The sequence below is a fragment of the Lagenorhynchus albirostris genome, chromosome 2, assembly GCF_949774975.1.
Source record: "Lagenorhynchus albirostris chromosome 2, mLagAlb1.1, whole genome shotgun sequence".
In the NCBI taxonomy this organism is placed as follows: Eukaryota; Metazoa; Chordata; class Mammalia; order Artiodactyla; family Delphinidae; genus Lagenorhynchus; species Lagenorhynchus albirostris.
The window spans coordinates 85,379,931-85,403,767 of NC_083096.1; the positions used below are offsets into that span (position 1 = coordinate 85,379,931).

The 23,837-nt window shown below is 35.2% G+C and overlaps 1 protein-coding gene across 2 annotated transcripts in view; it reads right to left on the reverse strand.

The window, feature by feature from the left end:
* Positions 1-23,837, reverse strand: part of SYCP1 (synaptonemal complex protein 1) — a 151,927-nt gene that overhangs the window by 109,790 nt on the left and 18,300 nt on the right. For both annotated transcript variants that reach the window (XM_060142395.1, XM_060142394.1), the window contains exons 8-14: positions 19,696-19,754; positions 18,388-18,457; positions 17,708-17,781; positions 14,862-14,970; positions 5,978-6,072; positions 5,289-5,473; positions 3,999-4,066 (exon numbers count right to left, since the gene is read on the reverse strand). In XM_060142395.1, the coding sequence (XP_059998378.1) occupies positions 3,999-4,066; positions 5,289-5,473; positions 5,978-6,072; positions 14,862-14,970; positions 17,708-17,781; positions 18,388-18,457; positions 19,696-19,754 (660 nt within the window). The remainder of the gene's footprint in view (positions 1-3,998; positions 4,067-5,288; positions 5,474-5,977; positions 6,073-14,861; positions 14,971-17,707; positions 17,782-18,387; positions 18,458-19,695; positions 19,755-23,837) is intronic.

A 23,837-nucleotide genomic window follows, 5' to 3' on the forward strand; every position in this document is an offset into this window, starting at 1 on the left:
AGCAGAGGGAGGAACACTCCCAAATTCCTTCTACGAGGCCACCAACACCTTGATACCAAAATCAGACAAAGATGTCACAAAGAAAGAAAACTACAGGCCAATATCACTGATGAACAGAGATGCAAAAATCCTCAACAAAATACTAGCAAACAGAATCCAACAGCACATTAAAAGGATCATACACCATGATCAAGTGGAGTTTATTCCAGGAATGCAAGGATTCTTCAATATACGCAAATCTATCAATATGATAAACCATATTAACAAATTGAAGGAGAAAAACCATATGATCATCTCAATAGATGCAGAGAAAGCCTTTGACAAAATTCAACACCCATTTATGATAAAAACTCTTCAGAAAGTAGTCACAGAGGGAACTTTCCTCAACATAATAAAGGCCATATATGAGAAGCCCACAGCCAACATCATCCTCAATGGTGAAAAAGTGAAAGCATTTCCACTAAGATCAGGAACAAGACAAGGTTGCCTACTCTCACCACTCTTATTCAACATAGTTTTGGAAGTTTTAGCCACAGCAATCAGAGAAGAAAAGGAAATAAAAGGTATCCAAATCGGAAAAGAAGAAGTAAAGCTGTCACTGTTTGCAGATGACATGATACTATACATAGAGAATCCTAAAGATGCAACCAGAAAACTACTAGAGCTAATCAATGAATTTGGTAAAGTAGCAGGATACAAAATTACTGCACAGAAATCTCTGGCATTCCTATACACTAATGATGAAAAATCTGAAAGTGAAATCAAGAAAACACTCCCATTTACCACTGCAACAAAAAGAATAAAATATCTACGAATAAACCTACCTAAGGAGACAAAAGACCTGTATGCAGAAAATTATAAGACACTGATGAAAGAAATTAAAGATGATACAAATATATGGAGAGATATACCGTGGTCTTCGATTAGAAGAATCAACATTGTGAAAATGACTCTACTACCCAAAGCAATCTATAGATTCAATGCAATCCCTATCAAACTACCACTGGTATTTTTCAAAGAACTAGAACAAAAAATTTCACAATTTGTATGGAAACACAAAAGACCCCGAATAGCCAAAGCAATCTTCAGAACGAAAAACGGAGCTGGAGGAATCCGGCTCCCTGACTTCAGACTATACTACAAAGCTACAGTAATCAAGACAGTATGGTACTGGCACAAAAACAGAAAGAGAGATCAATGGAACAGGATAGAAAGCCTAGAGATAAACCCACACAAATATGGTCATCTTATCTTTGATAAAGGAGGCAGGAATGTACAGTGGAGAGAGGACAGCCTCTTCGATAAGTGGTCCTGGGAAAACTGGACAGATACATGTAAAAGTATGAGATTAGATCACTCCCTAACACCATACACAAAAATAAGCTCAAAATGGATTAAAGACATAAATGTGACGCCAGAAACTATCAAACTCTTAGAGGAAAACATAGGCAGAACACTCTATGACATAAATCACAGCAAGATCCTTTTTGACCCACCTCCTAGAGAAATGGAAATAAAAACAAAAATAAACAAATGGGACTTAATGAAACTTCAAAGCTTTTGCGCAGCAAAGGAAACCATAAACAAGACCAAAAGACAACCCTCAGAATGAGAGAAAATATTTCAAATGAAGCACCTGACAAAGGATTAATCTCCAAAATTTATAAGCAGCTCATGCAGCTCAATAACAAAAAAACAAACAACCCAATCCAAAAATGTGCAGAGCTAAATAGACATTTCTCCAAAGAAGATATACAGACTGCCAACAAACACGTGAAAGAATGCTCAACTTCATTAATCATTAGAGAAATGCACATCAAAACTGAAATGAGATACCATCTCACACCAGTCAGAACGGCCATCATCAAAAAATCTCGAAACAATAAATGCTGGAGGGGGTGTCGAGAAAAGGAAACACTCTTGCACTGCTGGTGGGAATGTGAATTGGTACAGCCACTATGGAGAACAGTATGGAGGTTCCTTAAAAAACTACAAACAGAACTACCATATGACCCAGCAATCCTACTACTGGGCATATACCCTGAGAAAACCATAATTCAAAAAGAGTCATGTACCAAAATGTTCATTGCAGCTCTATTTACAATAGCCCAGAGATGGAAACAACCTAATTGTCCATCATCGGATGAATGGATAAAGAAGATGTGGCACATATATACAATGGAATATTACTCAGCCATAAAAAGAAACGAAATTGAGTTATTTGTAATGAGGCGGATGGACCTAGAGTCTGTCATACAGAGTGAAGTAAGTCAGAAAGAGAAAGACATATACCATATGCTAACACATATATATGGAATTTAAGGGAAAAAAATGTCATGAAGAACCTAGGGGTAAGACAGGAATAAAGACACAGACCTACTGGAGAATGGACTTGAGGATATGGGGAGGGGGAAGGGTGAGCTGTGACAGGGCGAGAGAGAGGCATGGACATATATACACTACCAAACGTAAAATAGATAGCTAGTGGGAAGCAGCTGCATGGCACAGGGAGATCGGCTCCGTGCTTTGTGACTGCCTGGAGGGGTGGGATAGGGAGGGTGGGAGGGAGGGAGACGCAAGAGGCAAGAGATATGGGAACATATGTATATGTATAACTGGTTCACTTTGTTATAAAGCAGAAACTCACACACCATTGTAAAGCAATTATATTCCAATAAAGATGTAAAAATACTAATAAAAAAATAAAATAAACAAATTGGACCTAATGAAACTTAAAAGCTTTTGCACAGCAAAGGAAACCATGAACAAGATGAAAAGACTACCCTCAGAGTGGGAGAAAATATTTGCAAACAAATCAGCAGACAAAGGATTAATCTCCAAAATATATAAACATCTCATGCAGCTCAATATTAAAAAAAAAAGACCCAATCAAAAAATGGGAAGAAGACCTAAATAGACATTTCTCCAAAGAAGACATACAGATGGCCAAGGAGCACATGAAAAGTTGCTCAACATCACTAATTATTAGAGAAATGCAAATCAAAACTACAGTGAGGTATCACCTCACACCAGTTAGAACGGGCATCATCAGAAAACCTAAAAACAGCAATTGCTGGAGAGGGTGTGGAGAAAAGGGAACCTTCTTGCACTGTTGGTGGGAATGTAAATTGATGCAGCCACTATGGAGAACAGTATGGAGGTTCCTTAAAAAACTAAGAATAGAATTACCATCTGACCCAGCAATCCCACTACTGGCCATATACCCAGAGAAAACCATAATTCAAAAAGACACACGCACCCCAATGTTCAGTGCAGCACTATTTACAATAGCCAGAACACGGAAGCAACCTAAATGCCCATTGACAGACGAATGGATAAAGAAGATGTGGTACATATATACAATGGAATATTACTCAGGCATAAAAAGGAACGAAATTGGGTCATTTGTTGAGACGTGGATGGATCTAGAGCCTGTCATACAAAGTGAAGTCAGAAAGAGAAAAGAAATATCGTATATTAACGCATATATGTGGAACCTAGAAAAATGGTACAGATGAACCGGTTTGCAGGGCAGAAATTGAGACACAGATATAGAGAACAAATGTATGCACACCAAGGGGGGAAAGCAGCGGGGGGTGGGGGTGGTGGCGGGATGAACTGGCGGATTGGGATTGACATGTATACACTGATGTGGATAAAGTTGATGACTAATCAGAACCTGGTGTATAAAAAAAGTTATATATATATATATATATATATATATATATATATATATATATATAGTAAGAAAAATAAAAAAGACTACAAAACATCTGTTAGGCTCCTTACAATTCTAGGTATGTATGAACTGCATAATGAAACTGAAAAATCTTTCTTAAGATTTAAGTTTTCTATCTTTGAAAAATCAAATTAATAGTTACCAAATAATCACTATTGGTAAATGATGGAGGAGAAACTATATTTTATTCTGAAATAATGTTGATGGTTTTATAATTGGTTAATATTATCATGTACATATGTTATTCTCTAAAACTTACCCAGATCACTTGATTTCTGCTGAAGCTCGATGGTAAGTACTTTCAATTGATCTTCACTTCTTTCCAACCTTGTAAAATATATTAGTTCATAATGTAAAATATTCTTTTAGTCAGAATTCATCTAGTAACTAAAACTGGTGCAATTTAGCAACAGTATATCTTATCAGAGATTCACTCATTCAATTATTACACATTTCTTGACAACCTACTTTGTGTCAGATAGTGTAACATTTCAAAACAAGATATTACTATTATACATACATAGTTGTGTATTAATTACATCTACATAAAACCTCAAACTTATTGTCATGATTTAGCTCTTAGCTATTAATGATAATCAAATTAATGCATCCTAGAACTTTGAAAGAGATTGAGTACATAACTACTATTATACTGAATTCTGCCTTAGGAACAATATATGAGAATTACCCAATTCACTTAACTCCACTGGCTTTCCATTTCCTCATCTATAAAACTGAGGTAATTGGAACAGATGACATCCAAAGTCACTTAAAATTTGAAAATCACCTGGATAGGTCAATCAAGAATATACAAGATTAGCTGAGCTAGAATATCTAGTTTTCCTTCCTTCACTATACACAAGCAGTAGAGAAGAAACTCTACTAGGCCCAGGTCATGACTTCAGAGAGAAGCTTATTCCTCTCTTTCATCTTCCAGACTTAATTAACCCTTATACTAACGGGACAAAAATAATTACCTAGGCCTCATAACACAACTTCATATAAACATTTCCTTAATACAAAGTACTGGAAAACAGATGAAGTTTTTAACTCAAGTTTTAGAAAAACTATTTAGATGAAATGCAGATGAATATTTTATATATACCTAACCATATTCATTAATTCATTGATTTATTAAAAATGTTTGAGTACCTACTCTGTAGCAGGCTAGTTGCTAAATTTATAAATCACAAAGAAGGTTACAGACCCCAGTAAAAACAAACCAACAACCTAGGAAGTTATTTCTATTTAATAACCCACAGTTAATTAAATATGTGATATCACTGCATCAGCCCTTATGAGCTTGTCTATATTGCTTAACTCTGTGAAAAGCATGCATGGGAACTATCCTAGAGAATACCTGCTATCTTTTCCTGGGATACCTGCCTACCCAATACAAACTCTTAAAATGTGTTCCCACTTTATATATAAAAAAGAGACTTGGTTATAGTTGTTATAGGAATTACAAGCCAGTTGTCAATGAATAGAAAATGGCACAGAATATTAGAAGTAAATTGCTTTTATTCAGCTAAATAAGAAGTATTTTTACCTTTGCTGTTCTGTTGTCAATAATTCTTTCAAGTTGCAGGTAGTAGTTTTAAGTTCAGTAACCACAAATGAATGGGCAGCTTTAGCTTCATTAAATTCTTCCATTTGCGCTTCTTTTTCTCTAGTGAGCTGATATATTTTTTTTGTTGCTATTTGTAAATCTTCCTCTAAAGCCTTTTGAGTACTCTAAATGAAATAAAGTACAAAAAAAAACCCTATGAACCAAGGGCCTTAAGAAAAAAGGCTGAATTCATCTGCTTTCTGTAATTCACTGCCTCTACCTCCCTCTCTCCTTATCCCTTCACCCCTCCTCTACTCCACCCTGGCCAATCTGGAGTGCCGCACCCACTACTCTTATTTCAATTCACCATTCCTCCAAAGCCCACCTATACTCCCAATCCCTCCATGGAGTCTTCCTAACCAATCCAGTCCATAATGTTCTTTCAATTCTTAGAAATATTGTAGAATTTTTGCCTGAATCATGTTGGTACCTAGCATAGTCTTGTATTTGTTATACTTTTGATGTGTTTTTATCAAATGTCTCTAAACTATAAGCATTTGCAGACAGAGATTGTATCTTCTCTGTTTGAAGCTTCAGGTCCTTGTACATAGTATTAGCATTCAGTAAATATTTGTTGACTGACTGATGGTGTGAGAATTATCACACACTAATCAGTTTTTAAATCATACCACACTTCTTTGCAAAGACATTTTAATATCTTCTAGTTCTGATGTCAAATGATCCTTCTTCTCATTTGATTCTTTTAAGCTTTCATTCTGTAATTCTAAAAAAGAAAGTTGTAGATAGGTAATACTTAATAAAAAATACATACCAAGAAAACAAATTATTTGTAACAATTACTTTTTCCTCTATTACGTACTCCAAAATGAGAGAGAATTATGCATATACAGATGCACTGATATCATCACCTTTTACTGACCTTTCAAGATTGTTATTGCCCAAGGACTCAAAGGTGAATATATAGGCACATTTTGTGCTACATTTTTTAGTACTAGCTAAGCATTAGAAACAACCTAAATATCCAAAAGGAGACATTAAATTATGGTGATACAATGGTATATCATGTAGCCAGCCACTGTAAATGATGATATAGATGTTTATTTATTTATTACTAATTTGAATATTCATAAAAATCATAGAATAAAAAGGGCAACTTAAAAACAGTATTTATATAAATAGTACATGTGAAAGGAAAGAATACACATAAAAATCTCAAAAGTAATTTGTCTCCTAATGGTGAAATTATTCATGATTTTCATTATTCCCGATCTTGATTTTTATATTTTTCTAAATAATTGCATTTACTTATTTAAATATTATGAAAAAAAGCTACTGACTCCACTTGATAGCTAAATATTTACTAAATCCTAAGTGCCAGGTGCTAGTTTATATGCTTTACACATATGCAGTCACTTTTCAACCTCATAAAAAACACTAAGGGAAAACAGTTCATGCCCGTCTCTGGGTTCAAATTATTCTATTTCCTTTTACTAGCTACCTACACTTGGGCATGATACTTAACCAATCTCTCTCTACTTTTCCCACATGTAAAATGATAGTTATTCATATCTTGAAGAGTTCCTGTTAGGATTATACACGATAATGCAACTTAAAACATCTAACCACAGTGTTTTCTAGCATATAGTCAACAAATGTTAAATACTATTATGATGATGGTAATGATGGTATAGTGTATACAGAAACTGGACCTTAAAATTCAAGGTATTTACAGTACAACTGGGCAGGCAGACAAATAATTAAAGATAAGTGCTGATGGGTAGTCACTAGAAATTCTGGGAATATATCAATACATAGAGGGGACACCAAAGCTTAATAGGACCAGTAACGGTTAGAGGTAAGGGGAGACAGACATAGAGAGGGAAAGTCCCAGAAAATGACAGCTGGGTTGAAACATTTGAAAGCCAGTAACAATTAACAAGAGTAATGGGAGTTGGGAGAAAATCACAAGAGATGTGAAAGAGCATATACAAAGGCAAAAATGGAAGAGACAGGATGACACATTCTGAAATCTAAAGGAAATATATTTCAATAGCATGAAACTTAAAGTATGAGGGAGAAATCATAGCAGATATGATTGGAAAAATAATGACAAAATCATAACAGGATTCATATAACTTGCTCAGAGGTGTACGCTTCCTAAGTCATGAAAAACAATGAAGGATGTTAAACAACAGAATAATGTTCCAGGTTTATATTTTTTTTAAATTCCAATCTCAAAATCTGTGTAGAAATGAAGGGGCTAGTGCTCTAACTCTCAGAAAAAATAGGAAAAGTAGATCTGGAAAGGGGGCAATGATAACTAAAGATTGTCTATTATCATACTATTTATAATGGTCTGTCAATAAGTGTCTCCTCTGAGAAATCATAATCACAAACTAGTACTTAGGCATGTGTGGGAACAGAATATATGCTGCTTGAATATCCTAAAAAGCTCCAAGCCAAAACTTAGTTTGAAGTTCCCCTAAGTTCCCCCAGGATTCCAGAAGCTGCAAATATAAATTTCCTCTGTAAAAATATACTTCCAGTTCAGGCCTTAAAGAATTTCCACAGCTGAAATTACATGACCTCACAATCAAAATTCACAAGAGTAAACAAAGCACTACGAGCAAAGTCAGTAGAATGAACAACAGACAGACTTTGACCTGACTGTAAGATTTCAGATGTTAGAATTACTGGCTGTAGAATTTAAAAAATAAGTATTATATCATTTTTAAAAACTAAAAGAAGGAACTTCCCTGTCAGTCCAGTGGTTAAGACTCCATGCTTCCAATGCAGGGGGCACGGGTTTGATCCCTGGTCGGGGAACTAAGATCCCACATGCCGTGTGGTGCAGACAAAAATTTTAAAAAAACAAAAATACTAAAACAAATAAGGGGACTTCCCTGGTGGCGCAGTGGTTGAGAGTCCGCCTGCCGATGCAGGGGACACGGGTTCGTGCCCCAGTCCGGGAAGATCCCACACGCCATGGAGCGGCTGGGCCTGTGAGCCATAGCCACTGAGCCTGCACGTCCGGAGCCTGTGCTCCACAACGGGAGAGGCCACAACAGTGAGAGGCCCGCAAACCGCAAAAATAAATAAATAAATAAATAAAAGAAAAGAAAAGAAAAGAAATAAGGAAGATGTCCTAAAACTATCTAGAAATGACATATAAAATTGAAACTGACAATTTCACTGGGGTAATAGTGAGGTATGTCATTCAAACAAACATTCCTCTAAAAAGGAATAAAAATTCAGGATCAAATATTAAGAACATTAAAATCACTAAACTCCCAACAAAATAATAAGAAATTACCAGGCACAAAGTGAAGGGAAAATAGAAACTTAGAGAAGTAAGATAAGTACAAAAGCTGCTTTTGCCTCAGGGGAATTTGCAGATCCTGGCAAAGCTGGACTTTTGATTTGAAATTATGATGAAATGAGAAAAAGAAATATGAAAATCCAAAGACTATATAAGGTAAGAAGCCCATGAATTAAACCTTTGTACAATAAGATAGAACAATCATTATATGTGGAGGGAACAAAAGTAAACAAACTCTCAAGCAAATCTACAGCACAGGTTCACATCACCTGAGTGGTCCAGTTAATCCCAAGCCATGAAACGGACTTAAGGTGGGTAGAGCCACCATGCACATGGTAAAAGTAAATAGGAATCCTCCAAAGAGGAAGTTAAATTACTTACATACTAAGCAAGGCTTACAATACTTACAAATTTTTTCAAGAAAAATAATAAACATGTAGTCAAAGACAACAAGGCACCCAATAAAACAAGGCTAAATAAATAAAACAAAATCTGGACTAAAATATATCAGAAACAAAAGACATTATGAGGCCCACAAACATTTAAGATAAAGAATTATCAGAAAGAAACTATAAAATAGCTATTCTTAGTATATTTAAAGAATAAAAACCTTGAAAATAATAAGAAACAGAAAATTATATAAAGTAGAATAGCAGATTTGAAAAATAAGTAAGAATAACATCTTAAACCTCTTAATAACTGAAAATAAAATTGGAAGAGTTCATAGTGGGTGAGAAACAAATGAAGAGAGAATTAGTGAATGACAAGATAGGTGAAAAGAAATCGTCAAGAATAAGGCACAGAAAAGCAAAACTGTGAAAAGATGGAAAAGAAATTAAGAGTCACAGAAGATACAGAAAATTAACATGATTTTTATTCAAAGTTCCAGAATGAGAGGAAACAGAGAATAGAGCAAATATAATGTTTGAAGGAAAGCAATAATAAAGGACATTAATTTACAGATTCAAGAAGCTGTAAAATAAGATTAAGCATATATCTTAACATATCATACTGAAAATGCTAAAATATCAAAGGCAAAGAAAATCTAAAAAGCCACAATAGAGGGAAAAGATAACTTATATTCAAAGGTTCAACAGTTAGGTTGAAAAATGACCCAAAGGAAGCCAAAAGAAAGCAAGATGCTACCTTCAGTGTTCTAAAACATATAGTTTTAACATATAGTGTGCCAACTAGAAATACATATCAAACAAAAAAATCCTTTCCAGATGAGAATGGATAAACAAACGTTCAGACAAAATCATCACAAGAATATGCTCACTAAAGCATATTCTAAGTATTACTCTTCAAGGTGGAAAGAATATGATCCAAACAAAAGATCTGAGAATTAAAGAGGAGGGATCAAAATCAAAATGGCAGAGTAGGAGGACACGAAACTCACCTCCCCACGAGGAACACATCAAAAATACATTTATACGTGGAACAATTCTCACTGAAAACTAACTGAAGAATGTCAGAAAAACTCTTGTACATCCAAGGCTGTAAGAAAGATCCACATGGAATCCAGTAGAAAGGAAAGAGAAGCAATCAGATCGGGACCTGTGCCCCTGTGAAGAGACATGGAAGAGGAGGGGAATCCTCCTTGGGGAGAGAGCAGTTCAAACCACGTATTGGGCACCTCAGCTCTCAGGTCCAAAAGTGGGAAGACAAGTCCCCTAAGCTGGTTAGAAAACCAGTGAGACTAACAAGGGGGCTGTAAGAAACCTAAACTCAACTTGTGAAGAACTGCAACACTTGCTTACTCCTGAAACAAGGCAGAGAAAGCAAACTGAAACTGCACTGTACTCTGTCCCATTTCCCACAACTTCCACAGTGTGCTACCCAGCCTGAGCCAAGTGCCTGCTCAGGCTTTGCTTGCTTTGCCCGCAACTCCACACTAGGTAAAGGGCTGCTGTGGCTGACCAGAGTGCTCAATTGTGAGGGACTATGCCAGCCCAAACACAAAACAGCATCTGAATAGGGAGGGGCATCCATTATCAGCACTTAAAGCAACAGTACATCAGAAGCAGTCCCAGGCTCTGACTACAGCTGACACCACCACAGCCTGCACCCAGACCCACACAGAGCACCCACACCAGCCCTGCCTACTCTGCAGTCCAACTCCAAACAAGGGTGAGGGTTGCAAAGGCATTTTAGTCCCATCTGAATGGGGCAGGGACAGCTATTAATGGTGCTTACAGATGCAGCACATAAGCAGTCCAGACTCTGACTGTGACCAGGGATGCCACAGACCATACCCAGACCCACGCCGAGCACCTGCACTGGCCCCTCTTGCTCCAGCACTGCTCTGCATGGGGTAAGGGTGCCAGTGCTGGGAGGGAAGAGCACACACTTAGAAGGAACAAAGACAGATCAGACCAAACCCTTAGGCTTTCTCCTTGAGCAACTTGAGACCTGACCCTGCCCCCAGTAGGGTGGTGTTGGCCACTTAGAAAAGAAACCCCAGCTCACAACTGGCTCTGGCTCTAGTCCCTCCATCTCCAGCCCAACGTCTTACCAAGGTGATAGCTGCCAGCACATGCTGGGAAAAAACACGACTCACATCAGATCCCACTCTCCCACCACAACCAATGGGCACACTCAGACTCTCCCATACAAGAATACCCCTTCAGGACCCCAATGGGTAACTTTTTCACCTAATTTCATCAAAACAGAGAAAGTTAAGCAAAATGAGAAGACAGATGAATTTCTTTCAATCAACAGAACAAGAGAAAAACCCTAAAAACAACTGATGAAACTAATAAATAATTTACCAAATAAAGAGTTTAAACCATTAGTAATAAGAATGCTACCTGAATTAGAGAAAAGAACAGATGAACACAGTGAGAATTTTAACAAGAAACAAGAATATATAAAAAAGAAACAGTAAGAACTAAATAATACAATAATTAAATGAAAAACAGACTACAGGGAATTAACAAGTGACTAAGTGATATAGAAGAATGCATAAATGATCTGAAAGTTAGAAAAATGTAAATCGTCCAATCAGCAAAAATATTTTCCAGCAAAAATGCCAAAAAAGTCCTAAAAATAACATTAATCAAACAATATGTAAAATTGAATAAAATAACATAAAAATAATAATAAAAGTAGATTCATAACCAGGGATAAAAAGTTAATATTAGAAAATTAGGTTTAACATTAGAAAATAATCACTAATAAATTAAAGGAAAAAAACATATGACAATCTCAATATATGCCAAAAAAAAGCACATTTGATAAGTCAATATCCATTATAAAACTCTGACAGTAATTCTCTTCCAGAAAGCAGGGATGCAATAATAAATAATTGCATTCCCCATAATTAGCTTTGTGCCTGACACAGAATAGAAAGAAGGTTAATAAAAGTTGAACAGATGAAAGAATGAGTAATTGTTTGAAAGTGGTAATATACATCCAAAAGAAAGTTTCCAACTGCCTTCCAACTGCATTATACATGGAATGTAGGACAATGTGCCGCTTCCATTCAAAAGGATAGCAGAGGAAGTAGAGACTTCAAATTTGTTAAAGCCAGAAGGTAAAGAAAACTTTCATTAATAGGTTTTGAGGGAAAAAAATTTTTATATGCTACATAAGAAGAGCAAGGGTTTCAAAGACAAAATTTGGAAAGTAGAGGAACAATAGGAGGTTAAGACAGGGAGAAAAGCCAACGTTGATAAGAGAATGAAAAAAGGTAATGGGTTTTAACCAAGGATGACTGATATGTGGCCTCATGAAAAAACCCAAACCCTCTCCAAACAGCATCCTATTCAAAGTATAGTACTCTTAATACACAGAAAGAAAATAATCAAAATTTTCTCCCCTTAAATTTATTTCTTAAATCTCTGATCACTGATACTCTTTAGCAGGCAACAAGTATTGGCAAGAGACAAAAATTAGGTAATAGCAAGAAAATATTAAAAATTAGCTGATCATAATTCATTTAAATGGATAGTTCCAGGCAGAATGAAGTAGTCTGTAACAGAACAACTCTCATGCTGAAAATAACTAGAAAACACGAAACAAACCAAAACAGAAAGGACAAAAGAGGGTAAGATTCCTAAGAAAGAACTCCTGATAACTGAACTGACAAAGTGCAGCTGACATCTGCTGATTCTGGGTATGAGCAAGAGGTCTAAATGCTGCCTTGGTCCCAGCAGAGGGCCACTGCCAGGGGATAAAAAAAAGAGCATAGTTTTATTGGGTCTCAAAGAGCTGAAGAAACAAAACTGAAGACTCAAAAAACCTCATAAACTTGACTATTTCCCTTCATTCAGCTCAGCCTCTAATTGCATTATAGTAATTAGCCCACCACACTCCCAATTTCTCTCTAGCAAACAGAAGACAATATCTCCAGAGCCTCTAACTTTTCTTATAACAATGTATGGAATTCAATCAAAAAATTACTGGGCACACCAAAAGATAAGGACAAATCACTAAAAAGTAAGACTGTAAAGGAATAGAAAGTAGAATGGGCTGAGGGGAGGAAGGAAGGGGAGTTACTGGTTAATGGGTACAGAGTTTCAGTTTTGCAACATGAAAAGAGTTGCAAGAGTTCTGGAGATAAATACTAGTGATGACTACATAACAGTGTGAATGTATCTACACCACTGAGCTGTACACTTAAAAATGATTAAGATGGTAAGTTTTATGTTATATGTATTTTATCACATTTTTTAAAAAGAAACAGACCAACAGGTAAGCCAGATATTGAAATAAAAAGAAAATAGCTATAAAATATCAATGATTAATATATTCAAAAAGGATGAAATGTCATTTTTAAAAGAGGAGAATTAACCGGAGAATTGGAATCTTAAGAAAAATAATTGAGTGGAAATTTAGAAGGAAAAAATATGATTAAAGTTAAGAATTCAGTAAATGAGTTTAAAACCAAATTAGACACAGCAGAAGGCAGGGTTAGGTAACAGGTCAATAGAAGATCTCTAAGTTGAAACAAAGAGAAAAACAAATGGAAGATACATACATATGGGAAACAATGAAAAGTAACTTAAATGAATAGATTTCAGTGGTTATGAGTCTGCAGAATCACATTGTATTAGTTATTTATTACCAATAAGTTGTTTCCAGTTTATATAAGATTAAACATTCATTCATCCTAACACGTATTAAACTCCTATTATATATACATAGCAATATGCTGGGCACTAGAGTGACAAAGATATTTAGTGAGACAGAGTGCCTGCCCTCAAGACACTCATGGTCACAGGAGACACACAAGTAATGCTTAAGCCACTCTTAACAATAAGGAGTTCACTAGAATTTAGCCAGTAGATTTGGAGAGGAGGTAGGAGGTTCATTTTGGACAGAGTAAGTAGCCAAAAGCATGATGGTGAGATAGGAAGAACATAAAAGGTAAGGAAGTTAAACAATTTCAGTATATCTGGAGTATAGGATATAGTAGTGACCGTAAGATGAAAGGAGCAGGCATAGGTTAGCAGGAACTAGATAATTATTTGCCACATTTTTAAGAGAAAGGTGAAAAATGTCACAAGACCTCTATGATGTTCTGAAAGGGACATAGTATTTCACAAAGTGTATGCCTTTCAAGTGCCTTACTAGTTGAACAAGTTTGAAAAATACTCAATAATAATATAGTCTAAACATTACATGACACTAAAGATCCTTCATAATCTGATCCAAACATTTTTTTTCCAGTCTCATTTACCTGAGTTCTTTAAGATACAGACACACCAATCAGTGTTTCAAATATACCCTAATTTTCACACTTCCATGACTTGCACAAGCCATTTCTTCTGCCTACACTCCCTCCTCCAATTCATTGTCTAGTGAACTTTTAATCATCTAAGGTTTAGTTTAACTAACAATTTTTTCTAAATGTCTTGCTCCAAGAATAATTAATAATTCCCTCCATAGTGCTCCCAGAGTATTCATTTATTTATAAGATGTTTGAGTGCCTAATATATGCCAGGCACTTGGAATGCATCAATGAACAAAAAAAGACAAAGATCCTTGTTTTCATGGAGCACCTTATTGAAACTCTGAAGAAGGTGACAGTATGAAAAGGGATAAGAGGAGCACATATACTTTGAAAAATCTTCTTAAGTGACTATTATTCCCTCCTCCAACTGTTCCAACCTAGGTGGAGAATTACAGCATTAGAAAGCATTACAAAAAAATTGTAATGAAAGCTAAATTTAAAACATAACAAGAGGAATACATAAGACATTCTTATATTTTCTTATATAAATTCTTACTTGTCTTTTCCTCTAATTGATTAACTTTATCTCTGGACTCCTCCAGCAGAAATGTTAACTCTTTCATTTTATTTTCTTTCTCAGTACTTTGGATCAATAGCAGTGATACCTAAAATGAAATATTTAAATAATACATTATAGATATGAAAAATTAGATATGACACCTTAGCATTTATCATTATCTGTGATTTTTTATGTACTTGCTTATATGCTTTTCAGCTGTCTGTGCCTGGCATTTAGTTATGTGCCTGTACGATAAACATTTATTGGATGAAGGAATGAACAATCTAATGCAATATACCCAATATTACAGTATGCATTTTAAGATATCACTTAGAAGATTATATATTGAAATCTACTCATTCATTTATTCCATAAATATTATTGAGCACCTAATCTGTTCCAGAAACCCTAATACGCACTGAATATACAGAGATGATGGAACTCACCTTCAAGAAACTCACAGCCTAGACCAGGAAACAAACAACTATACTTGAATATTATTAGTAATAGGACAAAAATGTTATAGGAATCAAGAAAGGAACACCTAAATCAGTCCTGGGGGAGGTAATCAAAAATTAATCCTTCTCAGAGAACTGAACTGAGTCTTGATAGACAAGTACAAATTAATCAGGCTGCAGGGGAAATGAACATTCTAGACTTGTATGAGAACACAAAGGATCAAGAGATCATGCTTCTATTCAGAGAACTGAAAATATTCAGATGGCTAGAATACAGAGTGCATGTAAAGAAAAGGTGAAAGATAAACTCATAAAGATAGATTGAAGACTTGCAGATTCAACATGGCAGAAAGACCTCTATGCCCTATTTTCATCTTCAAATCACCCAAAATATAAGCAGGAAAACAACAAAGGTGGACTTCATCTTCCATGAAACCACGAGACTTCTATAATCCAAACCACAACATGTCAAAAAGGAAAGCAGTTAGAAGGAACAGAAAAGGATTTAGTATAGAAAAGCAAGGTCAAAACTAAGAGTCTAGGGGCTTCTCTGGTGGCGCAGTGGTTAAGAATCTGCCTGCCAATGCAGAGGACAAAGGTTCGAGCCGTGGTCCGGGAAGATCCCACATGTCACGAAGCAACTAAGCCCGTGTGCCACAGCTACAGAGCCTGCGCTCTAGAGCCTATGAGCCACAACTACTGAGCCCATGTGCCACAACTACTGAAGCCCGCGCACCTAGAGCCCATGCTCCAAAACAAGAGAAGCCACCGCAATGAGAAGCCTGTGCACTGCAACAAAGAGTTGCCCCCGCTAACCGCAACTAGAGAAAGCCCGTGCGCAGCAACGAAGACCCAACGCAGCCAAATAAATAAATAAATAAAAATAAATTAAAAAAAAAAAAAAACTAAGAGTCTACACAGGGAAGATTACAAATGAGAAGATAATTCAATCCCAAAGAAACAGAATGTTTCAAGAATTAGAAGCAACAGACACTGTGAAAGGTAGGTATGAAACAGGAGACTAAGTATAAGGAGACTAGAAGTCTGCAAAGAGTAGTAAGACCTCCCTAGGCCCTCTTAACCCTCCTTCCCTGGACTCTACTCCCTGAAAGCCAATGTAGTCAGAGAACTAACCTACTCCATCTTTATAAGAGACACTGGTATGATCAAACTGAAAAAAAGAATCTCTAAACCTGGGTATTCCAGGCACAGGAAGGGGTGGAGACAAAGGATATAATTGAGAGTCAGCATATGGAATAATGAGACTCAGCTTGTCCTTCCTACCCTGCCAACCCAGCCCCAAAATGCCATCAGCAAAGTTTACATTCCCAGGCAGGAATTTGGAGAACTCCAGAAAAAAAAAAGCCTTACAAATAATGACATTTAGGAGTCCCCAACAAAAACACTAGCTGGCCACAGCATAATTTTACAGGGAACCCCCCAAATCTGTAAGCTCTGCTCATGTACCCAGGATTCCAACAAGCTTCTTAGCACTTTATTCTATTTTTGTGTTCTGTAATAATAAGCACAATTTTAAATTTTAAGAAGACCTTCTTCTTTCAGAAATCTGGTTTAAAAAATACAGTTAAAATACAGAAAAAATTGTTAACTCTTTCAAAAGATCAAAGTATAACACATAAATCAGAATTCTATCATTTAACCAGAACTTAAAGAAACTCTAAGAATCTTCTCTGTACTTTCAATTAACATTTGCCATTATTGTTCAAGTAGATATCCTTATTATCTATAATTACAAGGTATCTGTGGCAAGTCAGATAAAAACTCAGGAAAAATAGGGGGAAGTAGAGAGATGAGGATTCCTTTCTATATTTCATTTTCCATTCTGGATTCAGAAGACTTGAAACTGTTAAAGTTGGCATAATAATCATCTGAAATCAACATTCTTGTGACTGCAAAAGAACACTGACTCATCATTTTCAAGTCTTGCACTATGTGTCATTAATAGAAAGAAGCAAAAGAATGTTTTAGTTCCCCTTCATTGGTGTCATAAATAGTGTATTTCAAAATAAACTGCAAAATGTGGGTCGAGTGGTCAATCATCATCATCATCTTTATATTTTATGAGGTTTCTGTCTGAACAAAACTTCTCACAAAATAATATATTTTTACAGCAATGTCCTAAAACCCACTAATATAAATATTGTAGAAGATTCACTGATTTTAAAAAAGGACTAGCATTTAGTATGTATAAATTTGAGTCAATGGAAATTAAGGCAAATGGAAAATATATTTAAATATGTATAATATTAAAATTCTCTCAGAAATTTATCAAGCAGGCAGCAAGTACAAATTTCTCTTGAAATTTTAAGTATCTCATGAATTAGCAAGTATAAAGAATACAGAAAGTTGATTTTTAAAAAGCACCTGCTTTTCCTTGTTATTTACTTCCTTCTTGTATTGTTCATCAAGATGTTGGATTTTTTCATAATCTTCCTTTACTTTAAAAATAAAACAAATACACTTTAATATCTTCACATAATTGTATAACAAACAAAATTTTAAGTTTCTGATATTTTATTTCACTTCCTTATTTATCTAGATATTAAACCCCAAAGGTTTCTAACAAGTTAAAACTGCTATTTTCTTGCTGCTAACTTTCTGTTTAGTAAAATAATTTAAATAATATCAAAGTTACAATAACTTTTAAAAATTCTATCATTCTTATAATAGCAGATATATAAAAGTTTTTTCTTTATAACACACTAGTCTGAAATAACAGATTTTAAATGTGTATGTATATTATTATTTTAACATGCAACTTGACCAAGAAATGTAAAAATAAGACCAAATCACACTTCAAATCACCAAATCACACCATTATACAAACTACAATTTGATTTCAGGGAAAATGTAGCTTTTGAAGCCAAAAGGGTATTTTTAACATATACCAATTTCCTGCCACATTCCACAAGATTTTGAGGGGCTTATAAAACCATATACAATACAGAAATTTTCAATAGTTTAGGCATCAAGCTGAAGGTATGAAAACATTAGCAGAATCTAATAAACGGCAAAAGAGTAATATAAAAAATAAGGATTCCTACCCTTAAAATGGATTTCCAGTCTGGAATTCTCAGCTTGCACACGAAGTTCCTCAAAAGCTATTATCATTTTCTGAAATACATTTAACTTTTAAGAATCATACTTAGACTTTTTAAATAGCTTTCCTCAAACAATGAAAATAATAAATTTGTATCACCTGATCATTATACTTAAAACTATACAACTTTGAATAATGAAAATTCTATAACTTTTAACAATTAAATAATTTATTAAAATATTAAGAGTGCCTATTAAGGTAGCTTCCCAGGTATCTGAAGGCACTGAAGACAGGTTATATATCACTGAACAGCAAAAAAACAATTGTTGGTACTCTAGTCATTTACTTAATAGCCCATATCAAAATCTGTAATTTTCTATTGATTTTTGCTTATGTATTTCTGTCTTCACTAAAGTGTAACCTCTGTGAGGTCTCTCCCCATAAGAGTTCAAATTATACTTCTATTACCTGGCAGCATGAGTTCATTCACATTCAACAAATCCTGATTTGTAAAATTGGATGAATTCATTTATTCATTTAATAAATAGTTACTAAGTGTCAATTATATGCCAGGCACTGTTTTAAGCACTTAGGATATAAGACAAAGTCCTTACCCTATTGGAACTAACTTATATTTCAGTGTAAGAAAGAATATATACACACACAAATACACACACACACACGTGTATATCAAATAAATATCATGTAGTTTTAAGTGCTCTTCAGAAAAGTTAGACAAGGTGAGGAGATAGAGGATAATTGAACAGAAAGACATTTTAGGTAAAGTAGTAAAGGGGATAATAAAAAAAGCAGAATGAAGCTTATGAGTTTGCATAAGATCTTGGATACAGAAGTTCTAGATAGAAGGAACAAATTCAAAGAAGCAAGATCAGAAAGAGCTTAGCAAGTTTGAGAAACAAAAAAGGAACAACTATAGAAGAGAAGCAAAGTGGAAAATGATAGAGGATGGGGTAAAAAAGGTAAACAGGCAACAGACAGATTGATAATACTGGCATGTTTTTCAAATTAATGGTTAAGTGTCACAATGTGTTAGTCTCTGACACAGAGTTAATATCTAATAAATTAAGTTAAATGGTGTCACTAACATGTAAATTCAAAAAATATTAAAAAACAGAACATTAATACTCATGGTATATATAGAACCCTGGGAATTTTATTGGATATAATCATATATCAAAAGATAAATAATAATCCCTTTAGCAAGAACAATTGTTCATATCTTTGTAGCTATCACTATAATTTGCTTAGAAATGCCTCTGTTTAAAATATTCAAATTTTCAATACCACTTACCTCAATGTTACTATTTAGGTCCACATAAACTTGCCTAGTTTCTTCCCGCTCATATTCATCTATTATAAATATAAAATTTTCAAAAGTAAATTTTAAAACAATTACAATTCCAATAAGATAATACTCAAATGTCTCCGGTAAACATTAAAATATTTAAAAATCTGTGTTAGTAAAGGGCACTGGTATATCTTTTGAGTCTTTTAAAGTAGTATCAAAAGCAGCTTCATAGTAAGGTATGGTCATACTTCATGACATCAACCTCAAAAGCTAGGTGCTGTTCAATTATCTCTAATTTCCTTTTATAGAATTACTACTATTCATTAATTTATTCAAACTTTGTAAAATATATTTACAGTTTTAGACTTTACAATAAGTAGGGATTTAACCACTAGTCTATGAAGTATTTTTCCTTTGTATATTTAAGATTCTTGAAGTACATGTGAAAGGCAAAGCTCACTCTTGTTTCTGCTCTATCTCTGAAGAGGCAGGAAAGAAGATAAATCTCAAGACCAGAGGAACAAGTTAAGAATAGGTGTAGCCCCAAGAACAAATCTCCTGTAAATCCTCTATAATATTTTTTAGGGTTTTCTTTTTTGGTTTTTTTTTAACCTGAGCAATGATTCCCTCTAACTATATATTCAAGCCTTGAGTAAAGTCAGTAAAACTTAGAGTTGATAGGTGGTGCTGTAGAGAATTAAGGCACGAGGCAGAAAAAGAAATGCAGCTGTCCCATCATCATTCCCCCAGGTAAGGCCAAGCAACACAGAAACCACATTAGACTAAAGGGAGGGTATTGGTCCTATATTCTCAGTAACAAGCTGCAAAACAAGAGAACGGCAGCTACGATAGACTCAAATGTCAATGAAGAGCCAAATGAACTGACTTTAGAAGAATACAAGTATCCTAAATGCCTCAAAAATACTGGAGAGAGCTCTAGACTTATCACAGCACATGGAACAGGAGCCAAACCACTTTTATTTGAATATTAAAGGGCTGGAAAATTTAAAGAAATAGAGACAGAACACATCAGCATTTCAACAGAAAGATGGTTCATCCTTCTCACTCCATCTATTCACTGTCTCATATTCACTAACAAACACATTTAGCAACAAACCTTCTCTATTCCACAGAAATTATTTGCACCAAAGAACTGCATTCTATTGCCAACACCTCCAATCTTCCCGTTACCACTACCACCAGTACTTCCAAAATACCCTCCAGTCATTCTTCCAATAGGCAAGTACTGAAAAGCAAATAAATAAAACTACAAAAAAGAAAATAAATTGGTATAGATGTACTTTACAGTTGTCAGGAGCAAGTTGCTACAGGTGGCATAGAGAAGGGACTTTCGTAGCAGAGTGTTCTAATATACTGACATAATACTGTAACAGTATAAGCCTACCTTTTTGGTTTTCCTGGTATCTATCTATCTATCTATCTATCTATCTATCTATCTATCTAAACTCCCTGGTTTTCCTGGTATCTATCTATCTATCTATCTAAACTCCCCACCCCCACCTCCTCCCTTCCCTCTCTCTCCCCTCTCCCTCCTCTCTCTCTCTCTCTCTCTCTCTCTCTCTCATACACATACAGGCGCACACACACACACACACACACACACACACACACACTTTGCCCTAATTTGGCCAACTAGATCGTGCTGCATTCATCATCTTAAATAAGAAATGATTCAACCAAAAGCAAGGAAAATGTCTATGAGTTTCAAAAGCCCAGTGTTGGGATTAGGGGAAAGATTCAAGATATAAACAAGTAATAGATTTTCAGAATATATAAGTCAGAACAAAGCTTCCATCCTCTAGACCTAAGAAATATTTACCAGTTTGTAAGGAAGAAGCCTTTAAAAGGGGAAGCTGAGAGAGCTTATTAGATTCTGGCAGGTACTTAAGAAAGGGTTCACAAATACCATATGCTAACACATATATACGGAATCTAAGGGAAAAAAATGTCATGAAGAACCTAGGGGTAAGACAGGAATAAAGACACAGACCTACTGGAGATGGACTTGAGGATATGGGGAGGGGGAAGGGTAAGCTGTGACAAAGCCAGAGAGTGGCATGGACATATATACACTACCAAACGTAAAATAGATAGCCAGTGGGAAGGAGCCGTATAGCACAGGGAGATCAGCTGGGTGCTTTGTGACCACCTAGAGGGGTGGGATAGGGAGGGTGGGAGGGAGGGAGATGCAAGAGGGAAGAGATATGGGAACATATGTATATGTATAACTGATTCACTTTGTTATAAAGCAGAAACTAACACACCATTGTAAAGCAATTATACTCCAATAAAGATGTAAAAAAAAAAAAAAGAAAGGGTTCTGTAGCCCTCTACCCTCACCAAGCTAAGCTTCAGGGTTGGGGAACACAGAAATCCCAGAGAGTTAGGGCCAACTAAGAGTAGAGTGGGGCTGTGCTTTTTTTTTCTTCAGTATAACTCTAGGAAGATGACAAAACCTGAGAAGAAATGCCTGTGAAATATATATAGACAGGTAAGGCCTTAAACAGCTTCACAATTTCCCTTGTTCCAACACGTTGTGCAACTGAGCATGGTGGGATAAAGCACAGAGAACCAGCATACCTGAATAGGCCCTGAGGACTGGTATGAGGAGCAGCTCACCAACTATCTATGTGGACAAATAACTGAATACCAATCGAAATGATGAAAAGTCTCAGAGGATAGATGACTGAGAAACAAACGTCCCTCTCTACCACATGGTACTATATGGGCACCCCCAAATTTACATACAATCCCAGGGAAAGAAGAAAAATTCCCAAATTTACTGAGATAATTTCTTCCACACTAGCAGAATGAAGGCTTTAAGATATAAAGATATAAAAAAGATATAAAAATATAAAAAATATAAAGATATAAAACATCTTAAAAATTAAGAATTTTTAACATTTTAAGACATAAAAATCTTGTGCATACTTGAGTTTGCTGACTAAAATCACTCAGAATCATATATTCTACAAAATTTATCAGAGTACGAGAAAACCACACAGAAGGGACAGAAAAGAGATTCAGCTACCATAAGTAGAGCCGTGCAAGGTGAAAACATTAGAAATTGCTCAGTGACCTGCTGTACAACTATAAATATAGAAAGAGGATTCAACCACTATACTAGGACCAAGCTCGGTTTATCACCTAGTTTGTTTATTTAGTCTAGATAGTTCTTGCTTTTTTCAATGATGTATATGGTTAGAAAACCTACACGAGGCCTATGAAAAAATACTGTCAAACAAAGAAAAGGGAACATGAAAGATGTTAAAAGGAACAGCCTATCTCTGAAAACGAACTCTAGAGAATTCAGATGAAAATTTCAGAAAACTATTTGGTATTCTCAACAGAACCAAGAAAATATGGTCTCAGTGAAAGAGGAAGATACAGTCATAAAGAAAGAACAGGCCATGTTAGAAATTCAAGAAATGGGGTGAATTAAATAGAAAAAATAAATAAGGAGGAAAGGAGCAATGGCGTAGATAATGAGAGACTCAAAGGAACTAGAGATTAGAGGCAGGACAGGAAAGAACTGATACTTCAGAAGTCAAATTGTTTCCTAATACAGGAAACAAACATAAATTGAGGGGGTGGGGGAACAAATATTAAAACAATTAGAGAAACGAAGAACAGAGGGTCAACAAACAAATAATAAGTATACCCAAACAGAAATCAGAATAAGTGACCAAAGATATCATAAGGCTTTCCTGGTCTAAAGAAATAGACTGGTGCATATAGATCCAAATGGTTGCACTGACAAAACTGTAAATCATAAGGATCAAGAAAATGCCAGAGTCCTGGCAAGGGGGAAAATATATGCATAAATACATATACTATATATTTAGGTAGAAATCTAGGTATAGATAAATGGAACTGTGATTATCCCCATTTCACAGATAACAAAAGTGTGACACAGAAAAATTATGTTATTTGCTAGGATCCCAAAATAATAAGTGGTGGTACATGATTAAAACACAGGTCTGCCTAATGAAAACCAGTAGGGATAAATGCAAAGAATGTTATTTGGATCCAAAAACCTAAATGCACTTGCAAAGAATGAAGTAAAAAAAAAAAAAGTGAAAGATTTTAATGACTAGTGAAGTCACTAAAGCCTATAATACAAT